This window comes from Vicugna pacos, chromosome 1 (assembly GCF_048564905.1).
Source record: "Vicugna pacos chromosome 1, VicPac4, whole genome shotgun sequence".
Taxonomy (NCBI): Eukaryota; Metazoa; Chordata; class Mammalia; order Artiodactyla; family Camelidae; genus Vicugna; species Vicugna pacos.
Window position 1 is genome coordinate 119,808,906 of NC_132987.1, and position 23,561 is coordinate 119,832,466.

A 23,561-nucleotide genomic window follows, 5' to 3' on the forward strand; every position below is an offset into this window, starting at 1 on the left:
AAAGCTGACCCATTTTTCCTCCTTTTTTAAAAAAAAAATTCTGTTTGTATTCAAGACTCTCTTCAGATGGACCCAGCCATTAGAATGCATTTCATTGCAATATTCGTTCTGCAGAATAAGTGATAAGCTTAAGTGAGCTGAGGAAAGCCATCATTTCGTTTGGGCTCCTATCAACATCATTCCATTTTTAATGAAATTTACATGAAATCAGTTGCTTCCTGAAAACTCTTAAAGATGTCTAGAGGCGAGCTCTGCTGATTTTAGAATCTTGTTTGAAATCACAGAGATACATATGTGGCTGTCCATAATCAGCACTTCCTATTAATCTATAATCAGTTACAACAGTGAGAGCAGGGTGTATGTGAAAAGACGTCCGTTAACAGCTTAGAATTAGATTTACGTGACCGTGAGTGAAGTCACTCGGACAGTTAACCACAGGAGAGCAGACAGCACTTTGCTGACAGCACAGCCCAGGGAGCACCCAGGAGTGAGGCTGGGGGACCCCTAATGCAGATGACCAGGGCAGCCTGTGCATGAGGAAGCAGCTCTGTGCGGGGACCTCTTGCCTGGAGCTGCCGCCCTGTTAGAATGTGGCGGCAGAGATGAGACAGCTTGGCAGCACTAGATGACAAATGTCTCTTTCTGGCTGAGAATTAGCATCATTTGCCTTAGTTTTCAAAGTCAGTTTCCATAAGGGGAAAACAAAGATCACTGGGTCTGAAAATTGAACAGAACCAATGATCCCCCACTACGCTGGGAAAGGGTCCAGTGGATAGATTTCTCTCACACATCCTTTCTTAAAGAGAACCTCTCTTATGTGGTATATTTATACAATGGAATATTACTCAGCCACAAAAAAGAATGAAATAATGCCATTTGCAGCAACATGGGTGGACCTAGAGATTATCATATTAAGCAAGGTAAGTCAGACAAAAACAAATTATCGTATGTTATCACTTATATATGGAATCTGAAAAAAATGATGCAATTCTACTCACAAACCAAAAACAGACTCATAGAAACAGAATATAAGTTACGTTTACCAAAGGGGGAAGTGAGGGGGATAAATTAGGAGTTCGGGATTAACAGATACACATTACTATATATCAAATAGATACACAACAAGGACCTGCTGTATAGCACAGGAAACTATACTCAATTTCTTGTAATAACCTGTAATGGAAAAGAATCTGAAAAATATAAAAATACATGTATATGTATAACTGAATCACTTTGCTGTGTACTTGAAACTAACACTGTAAATCAACTACACTTCAATAAACAAGAGGACATCTCTTACTCCTTTCTTAAAAGTGTTGTGAAGAAGATTTTCATCACTTCAAGACTGCTTCATATTCAGCAACTCAGAAGGCAACATATATTCATAATATTCTATTATATTTATTTATTATTTTTTCCTGTGGTTTTTTTTTTTTTGGATAAAAAAATGAAGTCTTTAGGGGAGGAGATTATGGGGGGTTGAGCACCGGGCTGGTTGGCTTGTTTTACTTTTATAAGAAACCTGGGACCCAGAGGCACAGAATCTTTGGGATTAACAGATACACACTACTATACATAAAACAAATGGACAGCAAGGACCTGCTGCACAGCACAGGGAACTATATTCAGTATCTTGTAATAGCCTATAATGAAAAAGAACCTGAAAAAGAATGCATATGTACATATATAACGTATGTATAACTGAGTAACTTTGCTGAACATGCTAAACACTGTAAATCAACTATACTTCAATTTTTAAAAAGGCACAGAATCTACTCTTTCATGTACTTATTTTTCTTTTTTAACTAGTGACAGGTAGTGGAGAAGGAAAGAAACGAGGAGTTTTACCAAAGCTAGTTTCACAGATACTACCTGTAAACAGGAGATACTTGCAGGGCTCAGCACAAAATGAAAATGTGGAGCCCCTTGCTCAAAACTATTAAGAATTTTCAGACAACGACAGCAGAGCGTTGGTTGGAGCACATGCCAGTCCTGCTTGTAACATGGTAGCCTTTCAAGATTCTAGAACATGTTTTGCTTTTGCAAACTTTGTTCCTGCGCTGTATTCCATGACCATGGAGAGCACAGGGCGATGGCAGCTGAATCAGACCATCAACTCTGGAGGAGAAAGAGATGAGGCAAAGACAGAGAGGAACTCTTTGTCCAGCAGCCACTCCTTATCACCCCATTAGTTCCCCCGTGTCAGACAGAGGCCCACGGTGGCAGTGACCCCCACAAGGAGCAGAGGGAGGGATCTCTCGGGGGTCTACCTGGCATTTCCCATCCGTGATGCTCATTTCAGCCCTGTCAACCTCAGAATGCCGGGCCGAGGGAAAGCAGAAATCAACGGCCCTCTGTGTCCTCATGAATTCTTATTTTCACATTTAGCCAACACCTGGGGGAGACGATTTCTCAGCTGGTGTGCTGCCCTATAGACACTGACCGTTCTTTCATCATGGCCTGACAACCTACCTCTTTTATCCTACAGGTTCCAGCAGAACAGTTATTAAAATTCATAGTTTTGCTGCCGTCAGCCATCTCCCATTTAATCACTTTCTTAAGACTCTGTGCCTGTTCTGCGTTTTGTTTTTCATGATGCAGTCCTAAGGGGTGTCAGAGATAAACTCTGAAGGAACAAAATCTCTATAAACGATGAAGGAGTAGCTGTGGAGGTAGGAGCCCTGCTCGGGTGGCAGGGGGCACCCAGGGTGGGCGAGGCAGGCCAAAAAAACACAGAGGTGATCAGATGTGCATTCTGGAGCAGGCCTCACTTTTCTCCAGCAGCCAGTGGAGGGGTGGACAAAAACAGGGTTTTAAAAAGCAAGACCAGTCAGGGCTGTCGTGATTTGCATGCAGAAATGTTTGAAATTCTGCCCGGACAATTATTTAACAAGACAGCACTCAGCCCACTGACTGCCAAGGGCCAGACCTCACCGAGAGTCCAACAAGGCTCCAGGAGGTGATGGGAAGGACCCCTAGAGGGACAAAGAGGGCGAGCCTGCTTTCCACCAGCTTCCTCGAGCTCACTCCCTTCCACCCCGCAGCAAAGGGCGCCCCGTTGCCCGAGGCCCCCAGCTGCCTCAGAATAGCTGGGAGGGAGAATTAGCAAAGGATCGCTCCAGCGACTTTCAGCCGATTTACTGGCACGTGTGTCTTGGGGCTGCTGCCACCAGTCGGGGTAATGACACATGATGGGTGATTAAAGGGCATGTCCTTAAATCAAAGCTGTGCTAATGGTTGGGAAAGGCAGCAAACAGCTCTGGGAGCTGGCTCACCCCTCTAACAGGAGGACCTCATGAGGACAAAAAGGGGCCTGTCATCCTAAAAGAGCGAGCCTCCCATCTGAGAACCTTCTCCTGTTTGCCGGAATTCCTTGAGCTCCTCGGGGATGCCTGAGAGAAGAGGGGGCTGGGAGAGCGGCCAGAGCATCACAGCTTGCCAGGCATCAGCACAGCACAACCTCTGCAGACCCCAACTCCCCGCCTCCACCCCTCCTGCAGGGAGGCCTGGGGATGAAGGGCAGTTGCCCGGCAACAGTCCTGGAGCACAGCCTGCCCCTCTGTGTCTCTCCTTCCAGGTGGGTGCTGGCAGGCAGGGTGGCCTGAGCCACTGGAGCTCATAATTCCTCCTTTCCCTTGATCCCAGGAGTCCAGAAGTGAGGAAAATATAGTACCTGGGCCTGTCCGAGCAGGTAAATGAATCTCTGGACTGCTGTGGGCTCCACATCCCTCATCATTCAATGATGCTTGCAGCTTTCATGATGAGCTAGCCAGGATGGGGGATGGGGGCAGTGGAGAAGGAACAATCTTTGAGTTCGGACAAGATCCAGGTTCCTGCTCCTTACAGGGTCATCAGAAGGCATCTCCAGGGGGTCTGAGTGAACAGGGGTCCCCTACCCACTTTCCCCACTCCCAACAAGGAGCAGGGCCAACCAAAGCAGAGACCCCAGCCGAACAGGACCTGGGGGGGTGGGTGTGCCCCGCTAAGGACTTGGTGGCGGTGGAACTAACGTGGAAGAAAAGCAGAGCACTGATTAAGACTCTGAAGAGCAGAACTGGAAAAACAGGCAGAAGCCTTGGTGAGCGGTCTGGAAGAACAAAGGGTTGAACCTCAGCTCCTTCACTTCCTGCTGTGTTGGGACACTGAATTTTTAATGCTAAAACCGAGAATGTCAGGCAAACCAGGACAGCTGATCACCCTATATGTGACCTTGAGTCCATCTTAACCTTCAAGAACATCAGTTTATCATCTGAACCAAGGGAAACAGATGACTGCGGTGCTGTTGGAAATCAGTATGTAAACATATTGAAAATATCTAGCATGTTTCCTAGAATAGTGTAGGAATTCAATAGTATTGTCCAAAATAACAGTCATGATATTTCAGTTAGAATAAGATGCCTGTAAATGTAGTGAGTTCTCTGCCAATGGATGCATTCAAATCAAGGCTAGATGAGATTCTTCCCCGGTTGTTGGAGAGAGCTGAAGCCTCAAGCAGGACCAGGGGACTGGGTGAGGTCCCTTCCTGCTGGGGAGTCCAGACTTCTGGAATGGAGGATCTGCTGTGTTGCCAACAAGGACACACGTGGAGCCAACGTCCCAGGAGGTTCCCGGAGGTTGTCTGGGACGGCAGCTATTCCTCTGAAGTGTGGAGTGGGCTGGGTTTCCAGGGGCAGGAGTGAGGCAAAAACTCTCTTTGTAGCCTGGGATGCCCAGACTTGAGGTCACAACTTCACAGGGAAGGAGAGAGATCTTGTGCGACCACTGCCTGATGGAGAGGAAGGGGGATCCCCTGGCCTGGAAGGGGCATGCTGCCCATTGGTGGTGAGAGAACCCAGAGGGGGCGCTGGCTCCGGAGCACGAGATTCTAATACTGCCAGAACCTGCATCAAGGGCTGGGCCTCCGAGCCAGGCCACTCAGCACTGTTGTCCCTCAGGGGCATGAGGCCTCCACGTGGACCCGAGCCAGGCCACTCAGCACTGTCCCTCAGGGGAGCGAGGCCCCCACGTGGACACAGGTCTCAGGCCTGGCAGAGCTGTTGTGAGTAAACACTGTGGTCTCCTTGTTGATTTATTTTTTTTAATTAAAGTACAGTTGATTTACAATGCTGTATTAGTTTCTGGTGCACAGCATAGTGATTCAGTCATACACATACATATAGAAACTGACACATTGTAACTGACTATACTTCAATTAAAAATACATATATATATACATAATCTTTTTCATTATAGGCTATTACAAAGCATTTAATATAGTTCCCAGTGCTATACAGAAGGACCCTATTGTTTATCTCTTTTGCATATCGTAGTTTGCACCTGCTAATCCCAAACTCCTAATTTATCCTCACCACCCCCTTTCCCCGCTGGTGACCATAAATTGGTGTTCTATGTCTGTGAGTCTATTTCTGTTTTGTAATTTAGTTCATTCGTCTCATTTCCTTGTTGATTTTTAAGCCCAGATGTTTTTGCAGAATTTACTTCGGCTGCCACCTCCTGCTGTTTTTGCAGATTCCACTCACCGTGACCTTGACTTCACGATCTTTGCATTTAAATCGGACTGCACATGTCCTGGCAGGGCCCTGCAATACCAGGCTCAGGCAGGCAGAGCGACCCAGGAAAGGCTGGAAATTCTTGGACTCTGTTCTGAGCTTCATCCATGCAGCCTCTGGGAAGCCCACCATTCTCTCTGGGTCTGAGATCTCTGAAACATTCCTACAGGGCTGAACAGTTTTATTTTAAGGAAAAGTCAGGTGCGTGGATGAGAAACATGGGAACAGGGAGATGAGGACCCTTGTGCTGAAGGATGTGTGGGGGCAGGAAGGGAAGGTATCAAGAGAGGAGAGGAGGTAAATGGCATAGCTTCGAGAGCTGGAGATGTAACACTTTAAATTATCCTGATGCATCTTCTGTGGTTTGTTTTAATTGTTTTAACATCCCACACTCACAGTGGACGTTGTGATGAATGGCCTGCTAATGCAGTGCAACATGTGGGCCTGTCCTACTTCCTCAGGAAGAATCAGCCCAGAATTTCTGAATCCCCAGATGGCCTCGCTGTGGCCTCCTTTCATCTCTGCTGCTCATCAGTGAAAGGGCAACTCGCACATTAAGACAGCGCTGAGGTGCCCTGGTGGTGGGGCCGGCTGCTGAGCCGCGCTGGGTCATGATGACGTTCCCAGCCTCGCCGCTAATGAGAACATTTGAAGGATTACTGACAGCCGGTGTCCACGGAGGTTGCTGGAAGTAATTAAGCAGTGCTTCAATGATGGCCTTCATTGGCACATTCGAGACTTGAATGATAAATGAGTGACAGGCTGGGTTGTGAGCAAACTTTACCTGCCTCCGGCGTCTCCCAGACCCTCTCCTTCCTGGCATCCTTCCCAGCTAATCGGGTCAGTGTCAGGGACAGCTGGACTACCAAGCACCTCATCTCCACCCTGTGATATCACAAGATGTGCAGTGGAGGCCTCTCTGCAGATTTCTGGGCTCCCACCTCCTTTGTCTGGAGCACGCAGCCTGAAATGTCTTTGTGCATAGATGAAATGTGGTGTAGAAGCTGTGCTGCTGATACAGCAAAAAAAAAAAAAAAAGGCAAAACTGGCCACCAAGGACAGGGCTAAACCCACACAGGACTAGCCAAGTGATGGAGAGGGCAGACCACTAAAAAGCCCATGGCAGCATCACACTGAATGACAGAAAACTGTCGACAGCACATAGATCAGAACAAGGGTGGGTGATCCAAGAGTAAGTTCCGGTATTTGTAGGATTAGAAAAATGTATAAGCACGTGCAAGCAGAGAGAAAGCAGACGTCTGCTTGTGGTGTGCTGGAGGGAAGGGATGCTTCCCAGCACCCCTGCCGCGCTCTTCCTTCCACGGGGTCAGCTCTCCGGCGTAACGCTCCTCGCCTCCCCTACTGCCACCCCGGCTGGGGAGAAGGAGTGGGTTCGGAGGGAGGAACAGGAGTACATTGCACTGCCTTTTCCTCTGCTTCTTGTGGGGGGCTGGCAGAAACACGCACCTTCTGGTGGGCAGACTTTAGAACAGCCCCCAGTGATCCTGCCTCTGGTACCCACGACCTCAAGGAATCCCTTCCTCTTGAGTGGGGGCAGCACGACAAACATGATACAGTGTCACTTCCGTGCTCAGGTGACGGAGATCCTAACTTCCATCTTGCGACTCTCTGCTGCCTCCTCAACTCACACGTTTCGGTGAAGCGAGCAGCCACGGTGGAGACACCCTCCCTGCAAGGAACTGAGGGCGGCTTCTGGCCAGCAGCCAAGTGGGAACTGAGGTCTTCAGTCCAACAGCCCGCAAGGAACTCAGTCCTGACACCAACCACGGGAACTTGGAAGCACAGTCTTCCCCAGCGGAGCCTTCAGGTGACACCTTGGCACGGCTGATAAGCTGACTGCGGCCTCAAGAGACACAGGAAGCCGTCCCTGGACTCCTGACCCTTGGACACTAGGAGCTGATAAGTGTATGTTGTTCTAAACAGCTAAGTCCGGGGTACTCTGCTGCAAGGCCATGGGTACCCGTGGTGCTGTGAAGCGTGCGTGGTGGGTCTGTGCTTTGGGTGGGCAGAGGCCGCCAGGATGCGAGGGATGCTTAGGGCGGCCTGGGAGCAACTGTTGGAGTCTTGGCTCCAGTCAGGAAGTTCACTTCCTCGTAGATGTAAGCAGCACTGTCCCACGTCACTTCTGTCAGTGACAAATGAAATGCTATTATTTGACTCCTTTGTCTCATTCACATTTTTCAGATCTTGGGCAGGAAAAGAGAGTTCCTTCTACGAGGCGTCCTTTAAAACACCATCTGTGAATGCTGGGGTCAGGGGAGATTCTTCTGCTTTTTAACGTATTATTCCATTTAAAAAGACCTGGGAACGCGTATAATTATTATAATCAGGAAAAAAGCATTTTCCTAAAAAGGGTTGACTAGGTGCCCAAGAAAATGCAAGTGGATGCCAAGCAGGACTTTTACTACTGTCCCTGATGTGGTTTCTGTGACACACGCTGTCATGTCCTTAAACTTTCTAGAATCTTGGGACCAGATTCCCACTAAGCTCTGCTACTTCCAACCACCATCCCAGTCCCCATCCTTTTCCGCAGCATAAAACAAAATTGGGATAAATGGAAGATGAAGAGGAAGTGGTCCTGAGTTATGAGAGAGTGCCATGGCTTGTGTCACCTGTCCCCCTCAAACACAAGTGAGGGGGCAACAAGAGAATCCCCACAGAGGTTGGGAGAATAGAGGTCATGTTCCGCAACTGCTGCTTCAGTGGGAGGTGACATGTTCATCCACCGTACACCTACCTGAGCAGAGAAAAGTAAGTCAGAGGGAGAGAGATGTCAGATGGAGGGAGAGGTAGGACAAGGGCGCATGGGACTCCACCAGCACTGCAGAAACTGTCCGCGCTTGACTGGTGCCTTATCCAGGACAGTTGGTTACCAGGAGCAGGTCCAAAGGCCAGTATCTCTGCATGAGAGTGGGGAGCATCGTGGGGGGGGCAGTTATTTATCTCTTTCTCATCCCCCTGAAAATCACCTGCCAAATAAGTCACACATGTTTTCAGAATGGAGCCCATGTCTGGCTATGTGCTCTAATAAGGAATATACCTGGTCTTTGACCTTGAGTCTTGGCACAGAGCTTCAAAATTCTTGGAAATCTCTGAATGCTGAGAACGTCTTCTGTTATTCACGATGAACTCCTCTCTGCCTAGCAGGATTTGTGTTAATGAGGTAACTCTAGGTGGACCCTCTGGCAGTTTCTAGGGAGGGGCTGGTGATGCCAAGAAGACGAAGCATCTGATTAGCAAACAGTGATCATTCCCACTCCCAGCCTCTGGGGAAGGGAGCATGGCTGGAGACTGAGTTCCAGCAGGGTCTCATCAGTCACATCCAGTAATGAAGCTTAGATAACAGCTCTGAGCAAAGAGCCTTGGAGACCTTCCTGGTTTTGAACGTATGGATGTACTGGGTGAGTGCCCTGCCCTGCCCTACAGGGACAGAAACTCCCGTGCCCAGGACCAGATCTATGCTGTAAACCTGTTCACCCGGCTGTTCATTCAGATCCTTTCAAATAGAACACTCACTGTTAAGCAGAGCACTCTTCTGAGTTCTGTGAGTCCTTCCAGCAAAATATCAAACCCGAGGGAATGGTAGGAAGCCCCTAATTTGTAGCTGGCCTTGCAAACCTGTGAGTAGCCTGGGGACCCCACTTCATGCTGGCATCTGAAGTGAGGGCAGTTCTGTGGGACCAAGCCCTTTAATTTTGTGGGGTCAGACACTAAGCATAGGTAGTTAGTGTCAGACCTGAGTTGTACTGGAGGACACCCAGCTGGTGTCAGAGAACGGGGTTGGAGTGTAGGCCTTTTGCCATTTAGAGAACTTTGATAGGTAAGTATCAGAGAAATTACAAGTCGCGAAAATAAGGGCCCCTTTGTCCCTCACCGTCTCCTCCTGTGATCCAACTCAGGACAAGAAGGTGACCAGAATGAAAGACCAGACTCTTCAGCCAGGGGGAGGGTGCAGTGTCACAGTTTAAGTCAGACCGGCCACTATGATGCAAGGAAGCAAGCTGCAAGCTCTAGGACCTGCCCGGGAAGTTGTCACAGGAGATTCGACAGAACCCAGTTGAAGGCAGTCATGCGAGAAAACAAGAACTGATTCATTACACTTCCCCAACCAGGCCCCATCAAGACCACATTTTTCAATAATTCTCTTTGTAGAAAATATACAGTGGACAGTACTAAACGTATTTGATTATTATAGTTGCAAGGTTTTCTAATCACTAGAAGCATACATTATACCAAACTCCAAGAGATTTGAGGCGCACTGCAACTTAACACAGAGAGCCAAGGTGACTGGCTGATGGGCGTGAGATCCAAGCCTTCAGCCTCGGCAGGGCCAGGTCAGCTCCACAGCTCTCTGCAGAGTCAGCAAGGGCCCCGCTTGCACCTGCTCCCCAGCGTCTCCCTCTGCCTGTACCTCCTGCCTCCCTCATCGGCACCAACCCCAAGTGCCCCACAGTCAGCTTCCTGCACACAAATTCCCACCTTCGAGTCTCCCTCTCCTGGAAGCCAGCTTACGACACCCCTCTTTGTTTTCAGCTTTCCATCTCTAAGTCAGCGACCTCTGAGTCTCCTGCTCACTCACCCCGCATGGGGCCTTCACCACATGCCACCAGAGCACCTGCTGTACTGCTTCCACGGCACTAGTCGTTTATTCATCTGGATACATGTCAGTGCAAGACTGGAGGCGCCATGAGGGAAAGGTCCCTGGTCTGTTCACTGCTGACTCCCCAGGGCCCAGCGTCGAACGTAGTCTGGAGCGTATCTTCAACATGTACTTATGGAATGAACAGGTGAATAAAGGATGCCAAATCACCCTGCAGGGATAATTTCATTATCTGTAGTCTTCTGCTCAACTTTTATTTCTACTCACTCATTCATTCAACCACTGAGCACCTACCGTGTAGGTGGCAGTGCACTGGGTATTGTGGGTTGGGGGCAATGACACCGACAGCTCCTGCTCCGTTGTTGTCGTGTGATTCCTGAAGCCAGATGCCACCCTACAACTCCCTGTCATGGTCTGCCGTGGTATTATAATAGATCTGTCATTGGCCCATGACTCTTCTCTGGTGAACTATAAGGGCTCCTAGCAGGTGTTGAGACAGAATAGTGGCATCCTCAAGATCTCTGGAATATGAATATGTTACCCTATGTGACGAAATGTAATTCTCAGATGGAGTTAAGGTTGCTAATGCTGACCTGAAAATAGGGGAGATTGTTATGAATTATCTGGGTGGTTCAATGCCATCACATGGCCCTTGGACCTACAGGTGGAAGAGGACAGCAGAGGCCCCAGATAAGTCTGTGCAGCAGCAGGAGAGGCAGGAGGGGTGGGGCAGGAGCAGAGTCAGAGGATCAGAAGTGAGAGAAGGACTCAACCTGAGCTTGCTGCCCCTGACATGCAAGTGATCTCACGCAAGGGACAGAAAGGCTTCATGGGATGAAGGGCGCTCCCTCAGGTGGCAGCCAGCCCAGAAACAAGGACCTCAGTCCTACAGCCACAAGGAGCAAAATTCTGCCAACAGCCTGAACAGCCTGGAAGTGGATTCTCCCCCAGAGCCTCAGAATGGAACGCCGCCCCAGTGACACTTTGATTCTGGTTTTGTGAGATGAAAGCAGAGAAGCCAGCTGAGCCCACTAGATTTCTAAACCTGCAAACTCTGAGATCATCAATGGGAGCATTTTACTTTTTTTAAGTCACTAAGTGATGGTTATTTGTTACGGCAGCTAGAGAAACTAAATGTAGTGGGTATCCAATGCATATTTCCAACTTTAAATTGGGGGTATTCCCAAATCAAAAGCCTGACCCTGAGTGCCTGTAGAGAATATTTTCAGTTCCAACTCTGCGTAAACAACGTGGGACTTCCATGGCATGTTAACATGTACGACTTTGCGGAAGCCGCCGCTACAAGGTGCATGTGGACACATGGTCCCTCCTGAGCTGCCAGCCGCTAGCACCGAAGTCTGTAACTGTAGGACCCTCTGGAGAAAGAGAACTGAGAGGCTGGAGGTACCAACAGATTGTGCTAAGGAACAGGCTCATGTGATTATGGGGACTGGCAAGTCCAAAATCCACAGGGCAGGCTGGCAGGGCGGAGACCCCGGGAAGAGTTACTTTGGCAGCTCCAGTGAGAAGGCAGCTGGGAGGCAGAAGTCCTTCTCCCTCTGGGCAACTCAGTCTGTTTTCTCTAAGAACTTCTAACAGGTTGGACAAGGCCCACCCACATTAAGGAGGGAAATCTGCTTTTCTGGAAGTCTATTGATTCAAATGTTAATCTCATGCAAAAAAACACCTTCACAGCATCATCTCAACCGGTGTTTGACCACACACCTGAGCACCGTGGCCCAGCCAAGTCGACATAATACATTAACTACTGCAAGCTCACCGCGTGTCAACGCAGCACCGATACACACTTCCTTACGCCACACTTCATCGCTGAATAAAGACAACAGCCAGGCCATACTTCCACCTAACACGATAGAACTGTCCTGTGTACGACCTAAACCGCTCCGACCCCTTCCTCAGAAGAGGAGGTGAAGTACCTGGGACTTTCACTCTTCCCCTTGATGTCTTACAACTTAAACACAATGATGTAAAGTTAATGCGTCTTTATTGTAAGGTAAGGAGGGAAGAGAGAGAAGAAAACAAAGGTAATTGTTACAGGCACACAGACACACACGCAAGACCACTGCCTGGGGGGTAGGATCGCCGAGCGGAGGGGATCCACTTGGCGCCTGCGCAGTAACAGTAACAACGCGGGAGGCGATCGTCACGCCCCGACTTGTTACAGCTGCAGAAATAATCCCACGGGGGCGCGTGAGAAAGGGAGGCTCGTCGGCGGTCTCAGGAGTGCGTCTGCAGACGACTCAGGAGACGGCAACTATTTCAGCGGTCCTGGGCTTATCCTGACTCTCCTCTGCTCTCAACGCAAGGACAAGGTAACAGTGTGAGGACGTGACAGCAGTCACCATGCCATGCCCCTGTTAGCACAACACACGGTCACCAAACTCCCTTTCCTCCTCATTCTTCTCAGAGGGCTGTGCCTTCCCTTTGCTGCATTATCAATAGCCTTGAAGAAAATGTGCTTTTTCTCTCCTTTGTCACGTTCAAAATTAATAGCTATAGACTCAGAATTGCAAAGCACATCTGACTTATTCTGGTTCGATTTTCTAGCAACAGCCCATTCGTATCACATCTAGAGCTGAGCCACAGAGGACTGGGCGTGCGACCTGTGTCTCTGGGGAGAAAAAACTGTTCTCCAGGAGCAAGTAGCTGAAAAGTGGAGAAATGATGAAAACCAAAAAATACACATTCTGAAACGTGCCCTCAGGGTCTGCTATGGTCTAGCCTCAGCTTTCTTGCTCATTCCCTGCTGCGTTTCTTCCCGCTGCAAACAGTGGGGAGGACCCACTTACAAGGCCCAGAGGAGGTTATTCTCAAGGGACACGAACACACGAAATGGTTCCCAGGCTGAATGTCTAAGAAAAGAACGGATTTAAAAGTGATGCCAAACCACGCGGTGAAATGTGACGCACTTGTTAGAAATAATAAGATGGAATAAACAAACAAACAGCCTAATTACCTTCCCCCCAAAATAAACAAAAAAGTATAAACAAGCAAAAAAACCCCTAAAAACTAATAAAAAGTTTTAAAAAAATGAAAAAAAAATGAGATGAAGCTACACATATTTACCTAGAAAGACAATTAGGAGATATTGTCAAACAAAAAAGGAGATGCAAACCGAAGTATCTCACGTGATTTCATTTTTTTAAAGACAAAGCTGACACAGATACACTCATTAGGAGAAAGGACAGAGGACAAGGCTCATCCAAGGGCACATCCTCGTGGGCTGTAAGGGCTTCATCCTGGCCCCTCCTCCCAGAACTCTGTCCTCTGCACCCATCGCACCACAAAAGAGACACATCAAGCTTTCTCCTGCTCCCAGCTCCCCTCTCATGAACAATCAGGACTCCACTCTGAGCAAGGACATGAGCTAAGTAACCAGGTACAGGGAGCAGGGCAGGGACTTCTCTGGATGGACCTCCGGGGTGAGAATCAGGCCCCACCAGCAGGAAGCGATGCCTTTGGGCCATCTCCTTAGGCAGAAGACTAAATTAGAATCACCTGAACAATATTTACCTTATGGGTCTCCTTAGAGAAAATAAGAGTATTGAGTCAGTCATTCTCAACAATGCTTGCTTGCATCATGCTTATAAAACCTTGTGTGGTCCTTCAGTGCTTGATACAGAACACTGACCATAAAAACCACACTCTGGTGCCCAGGATGAGCTAAAAATCAGGTACCTGTTCCGCTCAGAGTGAGGGGGCTTGTACTTGTCTGTGTGTAAATGGGCTCTGCTCCTCTGTGACCCCCTGAAGATCAGCAGCTACGTGGACAGATGCACGTGCCAGAACCTCCCCCTTGAGGTGCTGGCATGAACTGGCTAAGGGTGTGGGATTTAACTGAATAAATGGGAAAACATATATTCAAAGGCTCACTTCCCACCCCAACTCTGTCCTGCTGACACAACTATGTCTGGAACTGCAAAGAGCAGATGGCCAGTCACTCCCTGGCGGCCAGGGCATCCCTCCAGGACCCGCCTTTGCATTACAGATGTTCCTCAGTCACCTTCTCCGGGGCTGCTGTCTTTGGATGTGTCCTAACGTGAGTAGTTCGGACTGCCTTGCAGAAAGTCAAACCTGGGAGTCCCCAAGAGAACAGTGAGCATTTCAGCATTTCAGATACCCAGACTCTACATGGTATAAGTCATCAGAGGAACATCTCTAAGCCTCACCTTTCTGTTAGCTGTTTTCCATGCCCCTGTTCGCAAGGTCCATAACAAGACAGATGGGCTGTAAGCTTATTCCCACTGAGGTCACAATAAAAATGGTCTGGAGCGAGGATATAGCTCAGTGGTAGAGTGCACGCCTGGCCAGTACCACAATTCCCAGTACCTCCATTAAAAAAAAATGATAAAATAAACCTAATTAACTCTCCCCTCCAAAAAGTGGTCCAGTAGTCCCTGAAGATGACATTTATCTGTAGCTGCTTTTCTTTCCTTTTGTTGTGTTTATACAAAACTACCCATTGTCTTCTGCATTCTTTTCCAAGGGAATTATGTTAAATCAGCGATGTGACAGCAATGATTCAGAGAAACACAAGAGAGAAAGGCAGCCCCTGAGGTCCAGGAGCTGGCTGAGTATTCCTGGCCGGGCTTGGTGCTCTCTTGTTGAATGTAAACAGTTTAACAGAACAGCATAAGCGAACAAGGCTACTTTGGGGCTGAGATGGAACAAGATGAAACAAGCCCACTCCATCATCATGTGAACGCAGACACAGCAGGAGCACTGTCGTCCAGATACACAACAGAATGACCAAACATCCACTGTCCTCGCTCATCTGAGAGACGACTGCATTTTACTAACCACAGCTTTGGCCTGGCTCCATCCCTCCCAAGTCATGGATGAGCTTTACAAGATATCCAGTCGTGGAATCACCCCCACTGCCAACAGCATCCAATTCCGAGCCGAGTGCTGCTTCCTTGACCATCGCCCCAAATCCCTTAACACAGGCCCAGGTACCCAGCACATCCTTTCTGACACCCTCATATGCAGACACCCCACTGGTCTCCATAGTGTGTGTGCTCCCACAAGCCAAGGAAAAACCCAACTTCATCTACTACTTGTGTGAGGCTGGTGGGCTGTGGCTGGCGGGCATGGACCCACCATGAGATGGGAGCACAGGGGTTTGAGAATCCCAGCTCAGATGCGTGACTGACTTCTTGGCACATAGAGGAATGTAGCAAATGTTTGCTGAATGAATGAAAGGATGAGTAAGCTGCTATTGAAACTGAAATGCACATATCTTTGAGACTTCTGGTCATAGATCATCCCACCATGAAGCTGTTAAAACTGCAAAAACATTCCAACAACATTTGGAGTCTGATAATAACATAAAATTATTAAGAACTGGGGAATCAACTGTACACATAAAAGGGAAAGGCAAAATATCTACTTAAAATAGCATACAAAATTCAAAATTCTGTGGGGAAAAATAATAAAATATGCCTATGTCCCAGATGGAGAAAACTGCACACCTCCAGTAAGGGACACGCAGGTAGAACAGAGAAAGCACAAGCTCCATGTTCCTGGGTGTGAGGACTCAGTGCTGCAAAGATGCGGGTCCCCCACCCCAAGTTATTCTACAAATGCGATGAAATTTTAGTCACCCCCAATGATTGTTTGTTTGAAATAGACAAACGTTTATCTGGAAGAATAGACACATGAGGAAAGCAAGGAAAATTTCAAGCAACAGTGAGGGGAGGACAGGCAGGTTCCTATCAAATCTTTACTGTGTCGCACAGACACAACTGTTGAGCCGCGTGACGAGGGCACAGGAACGTTTTGAAAAAGGAACAACAAACTCAATGCAGAAGTATCCGTGGGGGAGTAGGTCTGAGCGCAGCCACTTCCGCTAGTGACGACCTGCTCCTTCCTCTTTCTAGACACTCACTGCCAGAGCATCCTGTCACTTAATCCTCACAGCTTTAGACAGTCTGCACAATTATTTCCGTTTTACAGGAGAGGAACACGGGGCTTGGGAAGGCTAGAGGACTCCCCCAGGTTTATACAACTAAGAAGCCATGGAGCTGGGACCTGAAAACAGATTATCAAATTCCAGAACCTGAACTCTGAACAGCTGTGGCGAAGATTCATTAGAAATTGCTGGATATTCTAGGATTTCTTTTAAAAAACAGCTTTGTTGAGGTGTAATTCACATACCATAAAACTCATGTTTACAGTGTATAGTTGAGTGTTTTTCAGTCTATTCACAGAATCCTGCAACATCCACCACTTGCTAATTGCAGAACATTCCATATCCCCAAACGAAACCCTGTTCCCTTTAGCAGTAACTCTCTGTGGGCCCACCCCTCCAGCCCTGGTAACCACTAATCTTTTTCCTGTTTCAATGGATTTGCCTGTTTTGGGCATTTCATATGAATGGGATCCTATGATATATGGTCATTTGTGCCCGGTTTCACTTAGCGGAATGTTCTCAAGGTACATCCATGTTGCAGGATGCATCGTGGCTTCACTTGCCTGTATGACTGAGTGACATTCTATTACATGATATACTACATTTGGTTTATCCGTTTACCAGTTGATGGCCACCTGAATTGTTTTCACTGTTTAGCTCTTATGGATAGTGCTGCTATAAACATTCATATACAGGTATCCATGTGGACACAGGTTTTCATTTATCTCAGGTATATACCCAGGAGTGGAATTGTTGGGTCATATGATAACTGCATGTTTAACTTTTTGAGGAAGCGCTAAACTGCTGTCCAGAGCAGCTGGACCGCTGCACATTCCCACCACCTATCAGCTCCACGTACAGAGGACAGAGTGAGGACCGGCAGAGCTGTCAGAACGTCAGGGGGAAACCCTGGGAAGAAGGGAGTCACAGTGAGTGTAAGTCCCAGTATTTGCATATACAATCTGCCCAAATCTTGGATGACGACTAACAATTCAGGAGATCACAGGGGCTCAGGGGAAAAGCATCACCAGAGGCTGGAAGAATGGCCCAGAGACTTCAACTGCTGCCCAAGGCAAGGTGGGGGGTGATTTTGGAGGTCAAGTCCAGCTAACTGAGGTTCTGCTAACACAAAGGCCACCCTTTGGAGAATGCAGAATCTAGAGTCTCTGCAGTGTGTCACCTACGACATCCAGGATCTGATTTTAAAAAATTACCAGACACACAAAACAACGGGGAAAACGTGCCCCACACTAAAACAACAGTGGTCAACAGAAACTGACCAGAACAACACTCAGGTGTAAATAACAAACAAGGAGTCAAACAACTATCATAAATATGTCCATCATCACAAATTAATATATATGCATCATAATTAGACAGATTGGAAATTCATTAAAGAAATAGAGAATACAAAAAATGAAATCCCAGAGCTGAAGATTGAAATAACTAAAATGAACACCTCAGCACAGGTGTGCATGAGCTTACAACGTGCTGGAGAGAGATGAAGGAAGAGCCAGGAAAGACTAAAGTAGATTTAAAAACATGCAACCTGATGAGAGAGAAAAATGATTGAAGAAAAATAACCTAAGAACCAGAAATCTTGATATTGGGACAATATCAAGTGAGCTAACATGTGTTCTAGAATGAGAGGCAAAGAAGAATAGGACAAAAAAATTACTTGAAGAAATAAGAGTTGTAAACATCTCAGCTTTGATTCCCTGTGCCTGATACAAGCCTGAGTAACATCAGGGGAGGACAGCCCAGAACCTTCCTTGCTGCGGTATCGGGAAGACTCCTGCTACACCACAGGGGTGCATGGCAGCAGGCAACCAGCTCTGCCCTCCCCCGCGTCAGATCGGAGCTCCCACTGCTTCCCATTTTCTCAGTAGAACAGCAGATCTCCCACTGCCATGTGCATAGCCTAATGCATCAGTTTTCAGGCACATAATAATCCTGTCAAGCAAACACACAAGGAACAAAGGGGAGTCATCCCCGTGTTGTTTTGCTTCAAGGGTACCGCCCGAGGGACAGATATGTTCACTGGACATCTTTTCTCTTCATGCTCCTATGTCTCTTTATTAAATTATTATTATTTTTCACTTCTCAGAATTTAAATTTTACAATTTTAAAGGGTTAAAAATACTGGATGCCTGAAGCAGAAATAATTTATAAAGCCACGTGAGGGTTATCAAGAACTGGTAAAATGAACTGTGACATAAATGCTCCTCTCCACTAGTCGTTTGTGAGGTTGAAGAGGGAGAAGCTAAGACTGGCCAACTCTAGGAACCATTTCTCTGTGATGAACACTCACTGTGAATGTTTCTTTCTCGAAGCCCCCTCCACGCGCCGGCTGCAACATTCACACACAGTTCCCTCTTGCCTTGGGTCTTCTGCGTTCCTCCATCTGCTCTCTCTGCTCCCTCTCCCTCCAGTACCTCTGTACCTTCAACAGTCCTATCGTTTGGAATCCACTGCGTTCCTTAGGACTGAACTCAGATGCTGTACATCCATACAATAGAATATCATTCACCAGTAAAAGGAGCTACTGAATACAACATACATTTATTATGCTAAGTGAAAAGACAGTCATATGAGCAATTCTACTTCTATAACAGCCTGGAAAGGCTAAACTAAAAGAACTGCGGTGTATCAGTAGCCGTCATGAATGGGGAGAAGAGATGCCCTCAGAGGCACAAGGGAATTTTATGGGATGATGGAAAATGTTCAATATGCTAATTTTGGTGGTAGTTATACACTTATATGTATTTATCAAAATTCATGGAATTGTACACCTAGAAGAGTGACTCTTACTCTATGTAAGTTATTCTTCAGTGAATCTAATATTTAAAAAAACCCAGATCTATTTTTCTAAGGAAAACTCAGATGCCACACGCTTCATCCTGTCGTCACGGATCCTACAAGCGAGTATAAACCGCATCCTCATCTGTGCGTTCCCAGAGTCCCGCTCTCTGTCCCGCGGTGGTTTCAGCTGGACAGGAGTTACCCACACCCAGGCCTGACGGCCCCACAAGACAGAAAGCTCACTCGGGGCCAGGGGATAACTTTGTAGTCTTACGTCCACTACCAGCATCCAAGGTATGGAGAGAGGAGGTGAGGAGAAAACCTTCAATTTCTGCATTTTTAAATTCTACCCATCTCTGAAGATTGTTAGCCCTCTCTTAATCCCCTCAGAACGACGGTGCTGTCCTCCTTTGAGAGACACATCTGCGTGCACCTCCCTCCGCACCTTGTACCACAACCAGCAGGCTCGACGGGCTGCCGTGCTCTCTCCCTTCTCAAAACGTAAGCACTTTCGCTCACGAAGGTAAGGTCCATGGTTTGCTGTACTTACATCCTTCACACGGTCCTGGATCTAGTAGAGCCCAGATACACCCGAGTGGGATAAAAAGGTGTTCTATAAATTTAAAATACATAAAAGCAATTGCAAAATATACCCCTTTCACTGGGGAAAGATGGATCAACACTGGTCAATACTGGTCTTCAGATCTTGGGTTTCCTTTATATTTCACCAATATATTATTTTAAAAAAATTACCATTTCCACCTTGGATTTAAGAAATGTGATCATTTGTCTTCAGATTCTTGCAAATCAGTTCCTCCAGAGCATAAAATTTAGAAGTTAAAACTATGTACTGGATACATGCCCAATATATTTCAAGGCAACCTTATTTCAGAACTATAATTTTCCAAGATACAGAAGTATAGCAAATAGGTGGCTTGATATTTTCATTGTTCTGTTAGAAAGAATGGATTAACCAGAATAAATTCTTAGTAAAACAGGATGGATACAAGTCTTCGTGTAGCTAGCCTTTAAATCTTTTTCTCTCTCTCTCACACACCACTGAAATTCACTTTTAAATCCAATCTCCCTAATGAATAGCATGGCAGAGATCCTTGACAACCTACCAACAGCATATTTAAAATAAAGACAAAGCCTGATCAAAGCCTGTAGTCAGAAACAAACCACCATTTATCCAGTAGAAAAGAATATAAATGGAGAAAGATGTAAGTCCTTTGCCATAAGTTAGACACACCCATTTGCTAGTGAGCAGCGCTCAGTAAAAGTTGGTCCACTTCGCGTCCTTTCTTTGGTGGTTTAGTTACCAAAGTATAAAAACAATTTCACTCTAAGGTGCCCCGTCCTATAAAATGGGTCAGCAACATGGACCCGGAGCAGAGTACTACATGTTTTAGCTCATCATAGGGGTGCGTGCGTGTGTGTGTGTGTGTGTTTGTGTGTGTGTGTATGTGTGTGTTGATAAGGAAGTTTCCAGTTTCTTGATTTCATAAGGATCTTAAAAAGAAAATCTATGGACAAGCCAGCTTGCAAATGATAGAAAGCATGAAAAAATAGACATCTGAAAAGAACACAGCTGAGACTGTGTTCTAGGCCTTTCCATAATAAAATCAACAGGAGAGAAATGTGGGTGCGAAAGGCAGAAAGCCGCTGGTGGGCTGGGTGGCCCAGAGCCCTTGCCCATCTCCCTCAAGTCAGGGGAATCCCAGAGAGAGAAGCACGTGGCTCCCTGCCCCAGACACGAGGGGACAGGCATGCTGTGACAACCAGCTGGACTTCTCCCGTCCTCTCCACTCTGCTTTTAGGACAGCAAAATCTCAAACCCCAGCTGCAGCAAACCACATTTTGTTCCTGTTGTGTTTTGTTTTGAAACAGTGTGTGTGGAGAGCACTGCAGATAGAAGCCCCCAGAGACCTCTTTAGTTAAAACAAAGTGTTCTTCTTCCTTACTTTTCACCGTGAGGTACATGGACTTGCTGACGTCCGCGCCCACATCGTTGCTGACCTTGCAGAGGTAGTAGCCGCTGTCTTCTTCCACGACGTGCTTGATCAGCAAAGACCCGTTGCTGAGGACCTGAATTCGGCCATTCAGGGCAATTGGTTGGAACTGGGGGACCCCAGCACCTGGAACAGAATAAAAGAGGAATGGTAATGCAAACACCAATGTGGGGAGGCAATGAGCTCAGGCCACCTCGGCCAGTAGAGGAAGTGATGGATTCTGAACATGCATCATAGAAAACAGGCACCAGATACACCAAGTTTTTTTTTTCTTTCCTCCAACGTTGAAATTCTTGTCTAGGGAAAAACACATTTATTCAAAATGACTGTATTTCAAATTCTGACATAAAGAGTAAGAGACCCTACAGATAGTTCCTACCTAAAAAGCCAAATTTGATGAGTGTTAAGTAGTTCATGAATTATTCACAGAAGTTGACATCTCTCGTGTGACTAAATACATTTTTTGTGTTCCTAGGGACTTAACATGAATGCAAATAAGGTGTGCTTCAGGGACACGGCACCTGAAGACCTCCTGTGATGCACACATCTGAGACAACAAGGAGAATCCCAGCACTGCAGACTTCTCTCCTACGTGTGTCGCTTCCAGCCTAGAAATACGATGCACTGCTGGCATCATTTAATGTCACTGAAACAAATAAGTCAGGTCATTGCACTAAGACAGCACAAAACCAAAACACTACTCTCTTCAGAGTGCTTGCGTTCAAAGAGATAATTGTGCAGATGTGATATGCTATGATCATAGATGTGATGAATGAAGGAAATGAAAGACCCACGTGAAACCATTCTGGAAAATCAACTTAGAAATAATAACCCAGGATTAAGGTCTCAGGAGATTTGGGGGAAGATGGTAGTTGGATTAACCTAGGGTTGCCTGTCCCTCTTCTGGGACTAAGAGGATGCAGTCCAGGCCTTGCAAGGCTGATAGAGCTTCTCTCTTCTCTGACCTGAGTCAGAAGATTTGGGGGTAACACTCACGGATAAGGACCAATTCCACCTTCCTGGAGAAAGCCCGAAGTGTGGACCGAATGTGTGTTCTAGACAGGAGCTGCTAGTCTCTGTGTCCCCAGAACCTACATAGGAGCTGAACAGGTGGGCAGTCACCTGTTCATGCAGGAAATGTCAGGCTTTGCATCCAGGGAACGAGAGGGGGATGCACTTCCTTCCATTGTCTCAACACCAAACTGACCATTTACCTCTTGGCAACCCTCAGCTCACAGTGGCAGAGACTTGGCCATGCCTTCCCTCCCTTACTCCTACTTCAGATATCTGGGCCCCTAAAGAGACAAAGGAAATTAATAATGTATCTAAGGGGACCTTTCACAGTGAATAAGAAGGGCAAGCAGAATCCCTCCAACAGGTGGTTTCTATCAGAACAGAACAACTAGAGAGGATACACAAAACTTCAGTGTATGTATGTGTATCCATGACTGGGAGAGCGTGCTGCACACCAGAAATTGACACATTATAACTGGCTGCACTTCAATTAAAACAAAACAAAACAAAAAACAAACAAACAAACAAACAAAAATATATATAACAGGGTTCCATTTCCACTAAGGATGGAGAAAAACACAAAAGAATAACACTTCCAGGAGGTTTATTGTATCTTGTCTTATGTTTAAGTCTTTGATCCAATTTGAGCTTATTTTTGTGTGTGTTGTAAGGGAGTGTTTTAGCTTCACTGATTTACATGCTGCTGTCCAGTTTTCCCAATACCATTTGCTGAAGAGACTGTCTTTATTCCATTGTATATTCTTGCCTCCTTTGTCGAAGATGAGTTGACCAAAAGTTTGTGGGTTCATTTCTGGGCTCTCTATTCTGTTCCATTGGTCTATATGTCTGTTTTGTATCAATACCATGCTGTCTTGATGACTGTAGCTCTGTAGTATTGTCTGAAGTCTGGGAGAGTTATTCCTCCAGCCTCTTTCTTTTTCTTTAGTAATGCTTTGGCAACTCTAGGTCTTTTGTGGTTCTATATAAATTTTATTATGATTTGTTTTAGTTCTGTGAAATATGTCCTGGCAAGATACAATAAACCTCCTAGAAGAAAATATAGGCAAAACATTATCTGACATGCATCTCAATAATGTTCTCCTAGGGCACTCTATCCAAGCAACAGAAATAAAAGCAAGAATAAACAAATGGGACGTAATGAAACTTACAAGCTTCTGCACAGCAAAGGAAATCATAAGTAAAACAAAACAACAACCTACAAAATGGGAGAAAGTTTTTGCAAACAATGAAGCCAATAAAGGCTTGATCTCCAGAATATACAAGCAGCTCATATGGCTTAATAAGAAAGACACAAACAACCGAATCCAAAAATGGGCAGAAGACCTAAACAAGCAATTCTCCAAGGAAGAAATACAAATGATCAATAGGCACATGAGAAAATGCTCAATATCACTAATTATCAGAGAAATGCAAATCAAAACTACAATGAGGTATCACCTCACACCAGCCAGAATGGCCATCATTCAAAAGTCCACAAATGACAAATGCTGGAGAGGCTGTGGAGAAAAGGGAACCCTCCTACACTGCTGGTGGGAATGCAGTTTGGTGCAGCCACTGTGGAAAACAGTATAGACATTTCTCTAAAGACTAGGAATAGACTTACCATGTGA

The 23,561-nt window shown here is 46.5% G+C and overlaps 1 protein-coding gene across 1 annotated transcript in view; it reads right to left on the bottom strand.

Moving 5' to 3' along the window:
• Window positions 1–23,561, bottom strand: part of DSCAM (DS cell adhesion molecule) — a 667,301-nt gene that overhangs the window by 160,748 nt on the left and 482,992 nt on the right. The window contains exon 12 of the mRNA XM_031684569.2: window positions 20,869–21,042. Within this exon, the coding sequence (XP_031540429.2) occupies window positions 20,869–21,042 (174 nt within the window). The remainder of the gene's footprint in view (window positions 1–20,868; window positions 21,043–23,561) is intronic.